The sequence below is a fragment of the Penaeus monodon genome, chromosome 2, assembly GCF_015228065.2.
Source record: "Penaeus monodon isolate SGIC_2016 chromosome 2, NSTDA_Pmon_1, whole genome shotgun sequence".
NCBI classification, from domain to species: domain Eukaryota; kingdom Metazoa; phylum Arthropoda; class Malacostraca; order Decapoda; family Penaeidae; genus Penaeus; species Penaeus monodon.
In genome coordinates, this window is record NC_051387.1 from 8322414 (window position 1) to 8332413 (window position 10000).

General features: G+C 46.3%; 1 protein-coding gene across 2 annotated transcripts in view; it reads left to right on the plus strand.

Annotated features, from left to right (window-relative positions):
- Positions 1-10000, plus strand: part of LOC119580828 — a 75435-nt gene that overhangs the window by 52692 nt on the left and 12743 nt on the right. For both annotated transcript variants that reach the window (XM_037928980.1, XM_037928988.1), the window contains exons 2-3: positions 9351-9487; positions 9835-10000. The exon at positions 9835-10000 is cut by the window's right edge and continues 44 nt beyond it. In XM_037928980.1, coding sequence (XP_037784908.1) covers positions 9446-9487; positions 9835-10000 — 208 coding nt within the window. In that variant the 5' untranslated portion in view covers positions 9351-9445. The remainder of the gene's footprint in view (positions 1-9350; positions 9488-9834) is intronic.

Here is a 10000-nt window from a genome sequence, read left to right on the forward strand (position 1 = left end):
CAATAAAAAAATTAAACATTAATCTTTTCAAATGAATCACCCACTACATTTTCCACCCTTGATTCCCAGATTTACTGCGGTTGCAAATGAATCTTTCTATCCATTTTGAGGTTCACCGAGACTGAAAAATGTAATATTTCTTGTTGACCAAGATTTAGCTGGTAATATACGTTCATGAATTTAAGAGTTTGCCAATTAAGAAGACGAATGAAATACTGTGGGAGGAAGAAATGAAGATAAATCTGAATTTCATTTCTTTGCGGTTTTTTTTTTTTTTTTTTTTTTTTTTTTTTTTTTTTTTTTTTAAGGGGGTTTACGCTGAATAATAATTGATTTTACTCATGTGTCCAGGAAAGAGGAAGCTAGTAATTGCAGTTGTGATAATGATACTGATGATACCGTTTTATGAGTAGTATTTTTTGACAATAATATATTCTGATATATTTTTATCTTGAGAGAATGTAATAGACGATACTTGATAAAAAATTATTTTAAGGGTGACTATTCTGACTACAATAACAACACCAGTATATTGATAGTGAGAATAAGAAATAGGATAAAGTATTATGAAATTCATCTTGAGATCGAAGTTAGGTAAAACCCTGAAGACCCAGCGTAATAAATCATTATGATAATCCGAAAATACCTCCACTCATAATCAGGGCATTAGTATATAATCTTTAAGTACTTTGGCACTGCAAAATAGATGAGTTCGGGAGAGTTTAAAGTTTTCTGGATACATAAAATTTCAGTTAGAGACGTTTCAAGGTGGGTGGTCTTTAATCTCGGAAGTCTAAGCTTCATTATTTCTGTGTGTGTGTGTGTGTGTGTGTGTGTGTGTGTGTGTGTGTGTGTGTGTGTGTGTGTGTGTGTGTGTGTGTGTGTGTGTGTGTGTAAGTGTGTCTTTATGTGCGCGTGTTTGTGTGCGCACGCGTGCATGTGCATGTGTAGTGCATGTGCATTTGCATGTTAGTGTGTATATTTATGTGTATGTATATGTCATGTGTATATGTATGTACCCAAGAATATTATATTTTTTTCAATTAGCGCAATTTCTCTTAAACGAATCTTAAAGGACGATAAATACCACTTACAAGTTTAGATTCAGAAGATCAAAAAGTTTCTCCGTACGCAAGTTTCAGGATAGAATAAGTTCGAGGACAGAATGATACGTTCCAATGCAGATGCGTTCTGCGATAGGGAAGTTTCAAGACCGAGAAGTTTCGCCATAAGTTTGAAGTTACGGTCCAGAAGGGAAGGAGGCAGGGGCAGGGGGCAGGGGGGGGGGGGAATATTAGCAGGAAGGGAAAGAGTTAGGGGCAAGGACAGGGGAAGAGTTAGGGCGGGGGGGAGGGGAACTTCCCTCCGACCCTTGCCCCCTTCCCTTTCTGTCCCTCCCTCCCCTCCCCCTTATCCCTTCCCCCTCCCCCCTTTGTCCCATGTCTCCCCTATCCTTCCTTCTTCCCTCTCCCTCCCCCTTTCCCCCCCTCCCTAAAACTGACAAGAACGTGTATATAAAACAGTCCCAGAACAAAAAAAAAAGATAATAAAAAAAATAATAAATAAATACAGTAACACGAAAAAGAAAAAAAGGAGAAAAAAAATAATAATAAGAAAAGAAAACGGCATGTGAGCGGCGAAATTAAAACTTTGGGACAATGTGGAAAGACACACACGAGTTCGTCTCCCGCCAAACTTTGTAATTGATGTACGTGAAAAATGCACAAAGATCCAGGGGCTTATCTGAGACGCCGCTAACACCATCTGGCCCAAATTCCTCCGAAGCTCCTCTTTTCAAAATGGGAACATCTTGCCCTCGATCTTCCTCACCCACCCCCCTTCCCTCTTGCTTTCCTCCCCCTCTTGCTTCCCCTTCCTCTTCTTGCCTTCTCTTGCTCCCCCCCCCCTTCTTTCCGTCCATCCTGTCTTTTTTTTTTTTGGGTGTGTGTGCGTGTTTTTATGTGTGTTTGTGTCTGTGTGTCATTGTGTTCGCTTGTTTTATTGCTGTTTAATTTGATTTTGTTTGTTCATTTGTTCTAAATGCGTGTGTTTATTTGATATTGGCATGATAACTTTATCGTGTTCCTTTTGTCATCGTTTTGCTTCAGTTACATTTTTATCTAGTTTTTGTTTTCTCCCATCCGTTTTTTTGTTGTTGTTTTTTTTGTTTTTGCGAGGGAAATTGACGATAAGTTTCGATGACTCAATACGTTCGACTGAAGTCTCGAGAGAGCGAGGCGTCACCGCGGAACCGAAGGCGGAAACAGGGAGAAAGAAGAGAAGGGGAAGGGGGAAGGGAGAAGGGAGGAGGGGGAGGGGGGAGAAGGGGGGGATGGGTTAAGTATCAAACGAAAGGAGAAGGAAAAGGGACGAAACACTGTGGAAAGGCTGTGTCCGGCCGAGCACGCCGATGTTAGCAAATGGGAAAAGTTGAGCTCAGATTAACGTCTAGTTCTGAACACTTTCTTAGCCGACACACTTTTATTCTAACTTGCCGCCGCCGCCACCGCTTGCCATCTCCTCCTCCTCCTCCTCCTCCTCCTCCTCCTCCTTCCCCCTCCTCCTCCTCCTCCTCCTCCTCCATCTATTTCTTTTTTCATCTTTTTCTTTTTATTTCTTTTTTCTGATAACTGCTCTCCTCATTTTCCTCTTCAACTTCTTCCTTTTCTTCTTCTTCTCCCTCCCCTGCCCTTCTCTACCCCCAGTCCCATTCCCTCTCCCTTCCCCTTTCCCTTCTCCTGCTCCACATGCCCATCTCCACCCCTCCTCTCCCCATCCTCCATCACATCCCCTTCCCTCCTCCCCTCCCTCCCCTCCTCCCCCTCCCCTCCCTCCTGCCCACCCTCCCTCATACCCTTCCCCATCCTTTATCCCCTCCCCTCCCTCCTCCCCCTCTTCCCCCCATCCTCCCCCTCCCCATCCTTGCCCCTCCTCCATGGCAAATACAAGCATAAAAGGGCCATTGTCTACAAGTCAGGGCCGTTGACTCAATCAGGAGCGAAGGAATGGCACGGTGCCTCTGCTTCTTCCGGTTGGCTCTCTTGTTGATTGGGGAAGGGGGAGGGGGACGAAGGGAAGGGGAGGGGGATGAAGGGGGACGAAGGGAAGGGGGAGGGAGATGAGGGGAAGGGGGAGGGGAGGGAGATGAGGGGGAGAGGGAGGGGGACGAAGGGAAGGGGGAGGGGAGGGGAGGGGACAAGGGGAAGGGGGAAAAGGGGAAAAGAGGGTAGGCAAGGAAAAGGGGGAAGAGTAGGGAGTGTTTAGAAATGGGTGAAGGGGTAAAGGGAATTGAGGGGAAGCAAGGGGGAAAGGGAGGAGATGTGAGAGAGAGGACGACATGAAGGAAGAAAAGAGAGAACGAAGGAAGAAGAAGGGAAAACGGAGTAAACGAGGGGGAAGGATAAGTTGAGAAAGAGGATAGGGGGAGAGAGATAATCAAGAAGACTAAGGAAGAGAACAAGATAGGGGGGAAAAAAGAGAGAATAGAAGACATAGGAGGGGAAGAGAATCGAATGAAAAGGAAGGGAAGAAAAGCGAGGAAGGAGGACAGCACAAGTGAAAGAAAGGAAGAAATGACCAGGGAGGAGAAGGGGGAGGGAGAGGATAAATCCTTTAACCTTTTAGGAGATTATTTTAGGGTCATCAAAACCGCTCTTGCATTTGGACAGAAATTTAAGAGGAAGGATTAGAGAGAGAGAGAGGGGGGAGAGAGAGAGGAGGGAGGGAGGGAGGAGCAAGAGAGAGAGAGAGAGCGGGAAGCGAGAGGAGAAGAGAAGAGAAAGGGGAGAGCGAGAGCGAAGGGAGGAGAGAGAGAGAGGGAGAGAGAGAGAGGGGAAAGGGGAGAGAGGAAAGGAGGAGAGAGAGAGGAAGGGGAGGGAGCTAGAGAGAGAGAGAGAGAGAAGAGGAGGGAGGGGGGGGCTAGAGAGAGGAGAGCGCGAGAGAAGAGAGAGAGAGAGAGAGAGAGGGAAGGGAGAGCTAGAGAGAGAGCCGAGAGCGACGAGCGAGAGAGAGAGAGAGAGATTGAGAAACGAGAGAGAGAGGAGGGATGAGAGGAGAGAGAGAGGAGAGAGAGGAAGAGAAGAGAGAGGAGAGAGAACGGAACGAGAGGAGAGAGCGAGAGGGAGAATGAGAGTTGAGGAGAGAGAGACCGAGAGGAGAGAGAGAGAGAGAGAGAGAGGGAGGGAGGGAGGGAGAGAGCAGAGACTGAAGCGCGAGAGCGAGTAGAGCGAGAGAGGAACGAGAACGTGAGAGAACGAGAACGAGCGAGCGAGGGAGCGAGAGCGAGGAGCTTAGAGAGAGAGAAGAGAAGAGAGAGAGAGAGAGGGAGAGACGAGACTAGAGATGACGAGAGAAGAGAGAGAGAGAGAAGAGACGGAGAGAGGAGAGAGAGAGAGAGAGAGAGAGAGAGAAGAGAGACGAGGGACGAGAGAGAGAGAGAGAGAGAGGAGAGAGAGAGAGAGAGAGAGGGAGTGAGATAGAGAGAGAGAGATGAGCGAGAAAGAGAGAGAGAGAGCGAGAGAGAGAGCGAGAGAGAGAACGAGACGCGAGAGCGAGAGAAGAGCGATGAGAGGGAGAGAGAGGAGAGAAAGAGGAGAGAGAGAGAGGAGAGAGGGAGATGAGAGCCAACAACTAGAGAGAGAGGAGATGAGAGAGAGAGCGAGGAGAGAGAGAGAGAGAGAGAGAGAGCGTTCATCCCAGTGCCGTAATAGCAGCAGCCCACTCATGGCAACGTTGTTTAGGTGAGGGTGACAAACAATCGTTTATAATGAAGGTATTATGGTAATGAGGCCGTTTACGTGCGCCGCCGAAACCGAGATAAATCAATGAAGATTTTATTTTGTAGTTTTAAGAGGAAAGTCGCCTTTTTTCCATTGTGGGTGATATATAAGCGCTCGGATTTATATTTCGGGGGCTTGCATTTCGACGTCTGGACAGAAAGAAATGGAGAGAGAGAAACAGACAGACAGACAGACAGACAGACAGACAGCCAGACAGACAGAACAGACAGACAGAGGTACACAGAGGTGGATATAGATAGTATTGCAGGGATGTGGTGGATACTATTAGTGAGTAGATATATGAGAAGATCAATATAGAGAGAGAGAATATATAGATAGAGATATATGAAGAATACAGACACGTGTATACATAAACAATAACATAGTACAGGTATAACAGAGACCGACAGATACAGAGACATAGACATATACAATTATACAGTATACAGATGCATTACATACTACACACACACACACCACCAACACCCACACACACACACACACAAACACACAAACACACACACACACACACACACACACACACACACACACATATAGATATAGATATATATATATATATATATAGATATATAGATATATAGATATTTGATATATAGATAGTGATATATTTTCATCCTCATACTCTTTTTCCCCTTCCCTCTCTCGCCTCTTTTCCCCTCCTCCTCTCCTTCTCTAATCTACCTTTCTGCCTCTCTCATCCTCTTTGCTCCCTCCTTTCCTCCCCTCTTTTTGTTCTTCTCCCTTCTCCTCCCTCCTTTCCCTCCTTCCCTCTCCGTTTTTAATCTGCCTGTCTCCTTCTCAGTCACTCTTCCCTTTTTCTTTCCATATTCTTTCCTCCCTTCTTCCCTGTCCCTCATCCTTCCTTCCATTTCTACCTGACGTTACTCGTACCGGTTCCATTATGATGTATTGAGTATTCGTCTCACTGCATCTCCACCCGTCCTCTATACTTCCGCCCTTCTCATTTCTAATTCCCTTCGCAATCTATCCGTCCTCCTCACACTCCCTCCTCCCCTCCCCTCTCTCCTCTTCATTTTTCCTATTCTCCTCCCTTCTTCCCTTTTCCCTCTCTCTCTCCTTCTCCCTTCTCCCTCCTTCCCCTTTCCCTCTCCATCCTCCCTTCTTTTCCCCTCCCTCTTTACCCTCTCTCCTCTTCTCCCTTCCCCTTCCTCCTTCCACCTCTCTCTCCTCTTTCCCCTTTGCCTCCCTCCTTCCCCTTACCCCTCTCTCCTCTTCCTCTTTTCCCTCCTCTCCCTCTTCCCTTTTTTTTCCCCCTCCCTCCCCCTTCCCCTTTTTCCCTCCTCCCTCCTCCCCTCTATTTTCTATCTCTTCTCCCGTTCTTTCCCCCTCTCCTAGCCCCCCCCCCAAAGTCTGTTCGAGGGGCCTGTCAACGTCATCACCTAATCCCTTTGAAGTATTCTGTGTTGTATCGCAAACGGATTGACACAGAGACAGACAGGTAGGCGGATAAAAAGAGGGAAACAGAGGAAGAGAGAAGGATGGAGTGGACGTGCCGATGTGGATGGAAGAGATAGAGATAGGTGGATTGAAGAGAGAGAGAGGTTGATTGATTGATTGATAGATGGATGCGTAAGGGGGAGGGGGGAAATAGATAGGTTGGTTGGTGAATGGAGAAACAGCTCGGTATGCGAGGAGAGGGGGGGGTGGGAGAAAATTAATGATAGAAATGGGTGAAGAGAAAAAAGGAAAACGTAATTGGGAAGTTCAAAGATAAAAAAAAAAGGAAGTGAGATAAAATAGAAGAGAGGGAGAGCTAAGCAAACAAACAAGAGAGGGAGAGAGAGAGAGAGAGAGAGAGAGAGAGAGAGAGAGGAGAGGAGAGATGAGAGAAAGGAGGAGAGAGAGAGAGAGAGAGAGGGAAGAGGGAGAGAGAGCGAGAGAGAGGGAGAGAGAGAGAGAGGGGTAGAGGGAGAGAGAGGGGGTAGAGGGAGAGAGAGGGGAGCAAAGGGAGAGGGAGAGACAGAGGGGAGGAAAGTGAGAGAGAGAGAGGGGGAAGGAAAGGGAGAGGAGAGAGAGGGGAAGGAAAAGGAGAGAGAGGGGGGAGGAAAAGGAGAGAGAGGGGGGAGGAAAAGGAGAGAGAGGGGGAGAGGGAGAGAAAGGGGGGAGGGAGAGAAAGGGGGGGAGGCCGAGAGAAAGGGGGGAGGGGAGAGACAAGAGGGAGGGGGGATGGAGGAAGAGGAGGAGGAGAGGAAAGAGGGAGAGAGAGAGAGGAGAGAGAGAGACGAGAGGAGAGAGAGAGAGAGAGAGGAGAGAGAGAGAGAAATAAAAGGGACAAAACAGAAGAGAGAGAGGGAGAGGGAGAGAGAGAGGAGAAGGAGAGAGAGAGAGAAGAGAGGAGAGAGGAGGAGAGAAGGATAGAGAGCGAGAGAGAGAGAGGAGAAGGAGAGGATAGAGAGAGAGAGAGAGAAGGAGAGATAGAGAGCGAGAGAGAAGGAGAGATAGAGAGCGAGAGAGAAGGAGAGATAGAGAGCGAAGAGAGGAAGGAGAGTAGAGAGAGAGAGAGAAGGAGAGGGAGGGAGAGAGATGCGAGGAGCAGAAGGAGAAAGAGAAGAGAGAGAAGAAAAAAGAAAGAAAGAAAGAAAAGAAAAAGAGAAGAATAAGAGAAAGAAGAAAGAAAGAAAGAAAGAAAAGGAAGAAAAAAGAGAAGAAAAAAAAGAAAGAAAGAAAGAAAGGAGATAGATAGATCGATAGAGAGAGAGAGAGAGAGGGAGAGAGAGAGAGGAGAGAGACCAGATGAGAGAGGAGCGAAGATGAAGAGAGAGAGAGAGAGGACAGACAGTGAGAGAGAGAGAGAGAGGAGGAGAGAGAGACGAGAGAGAGGAGAGGGAAAGAGGGAGAAGAGAATTTCTTTTTGTGGCCGAGAGAGAGAGAGAGAGAGGAGGAGAGACGGAGAGAAAGAGATAAGAGAGACGGAGAGAGAGAGAAGAGGGAGAGAGAGCGAGAGAGAGAGGAGAGAGAAGAGAGATGAGACCCGGGGAGGAGAAAAAAAAGGAAGGACAGAGAGAGAGAGAGAAGGAAGGACAGCGAGAGAGAGGTGAGATAAAGAGAGAGAGAGAGAGAGAGAGAGAGAGAGAGAGAGAGAGAGAGAGAGAGAGAGAGAGAAAGAGAGGAGAGGAGAGATGAGGATGAGAGAGAGAGAGAGAGAGCGAAAGATGAGAGGAGTGACCAATACACACCAACACAGATGTCCATTTACAAGGCCAGTCTGTCGGGCACTCGAGCTTAAATCCGGATTACTTAAAAGTGAACAGGGAAGAGATATAGAGGCTTGTATTTTAAAAGGAAGAAAAAAAGGAGAAGCTACGGTTTTACATTCAGATTCCATCTCTCTCTTTCTCGCTGAGACACACAGGCACAGACACACAAACACTCACACATGGGCAGTTATATAATATATATATATATATATATAAAATATATATATATAGATATAATAATCTCTATATATCACCGTGTATATATACCTACCGACCTACCTACATACAGTACATACATACATTACATACATACATACATAACATACAGTTACATACATTACATACATATATACATACACACAATACACCACACACACACATATATATATATGATGTGTGGTTGTGTTTGTGTGGTGTGTGTGTGTGTGTTGTGTGTGGTGTGTGTGTGGTGTGGTTGTGTGTGTTTGTGTTTTAGTGTATCTGTGTGTGTGTGTGTTGTGTGTGGGATGTGTGTGTGTGTGTGTGTTGGTGTGTTACGTGAGTGTGTGTGTGGTTGTCGTGTGTGTGTGTGTGTGTGTGTGTGTGTGTGTGCTGTGTGTGTACATATATATATATATCTCATATATAATATATATATATATTAATATATATATATGTATGTATGTATGTATGTATGTATGCATATCTGTGTGCGCGCATGCGTCTGTGTAAAATGATGCTCCGTGACATGACGGCAAAGTGAGCTGTCCCCCATGCATGTACCGGAAGTTTATCGCCCCCACTCCTTCCTCCCCTCCTACCTCCCTTCCCCCATTCCTCTCCTTCCCTCCCTCCATCTCCCTTTCCTTCCCCGCTCTCCCCCCTCCCCTCTTTCCTTCCCACGTCATGTGGTGTTGCTTTTGTCCTGCGGTAACATGACAACTCCAGTCAAGGTGATAGTCTTTGTCAGTGCCAGACATAGTCACTGTGACTGAAATAACGTTAGTTTTATCGAATGAAAGAGGTGGTAAAATTTTGCCTTGTAACATGTGACGTGTGAAGATAGTTGGTTGGAGGATTTTATTTTTATCTGGGTGGCCGGTAAGGATTTCTTTTTCGGGATGGGGGGAGGGGGAGGGCCTTGTTGCAAAGATTTAAAGAAAAGAAAATTAAATTATCGTATTGAAAGAGGGGAGGGGGGAGGGGGGAGTGTCGAAAGTTAATATGAGAATGGAGAAAATACAGAATAACAAAGCAGTGTAAAACAAACTTTAAAAAAAAAAAGATAAATAAAAAAAAAATTCAAACAAATTAAAATATATAATTATACCTGAACCTTCTCCTCCCCCGGCAGTGTTACCAAGGCCAGACGAGGAGAGCGAGGTCGAGCCAAACAGAAAAGAAAAAAAAAAAAGAAAAAAAAAGAAAGAAGGGAAGATTGTGGTCACCATGGTTGCTACAGCCTGGAGGTCATTGGCACTGTGCAAACAGGTACGTCACTGTTCTAGAATGTTATCCAGTGCCATGGCATGTCAAGACAGTCCCACGGTATGTCGACTTAACTGCAGAATGTGAGGCGAGAATCTAACTATTTGTGTCAAGGCTCTGCTGTTGTCTCAAAGTCTATTGTTTATCCATTAATTATTCCTCAATTAGTGATACTGAAATTCACCCTAAAGAGAAAGGGAAATTGAATAATCTGATTTAGCACGGCACATAATACTTACGGATATTCATATTTTCGCAAATCAGTCTAGGTGGACAAAAGCGAACGCAGCTGTCCCGAACAACAGATGCGCGCAAATGTTCAATTAACCTTCCACGCTCTCTGGACGCAGGTGTGCCTCACCCCACGTGGGAAGACCGTGCCACCTGTTGTTCTACGGGGTCGTGGCACCTCGGGGAGTCATGGCACCCGCCCCTTGCTCGCTGCCAGGGGCCTCCTCACGACTTCCCCCTGTCATGATCACGACCCGACCGCGTCTGAGGAACCGCCCGCGCAGT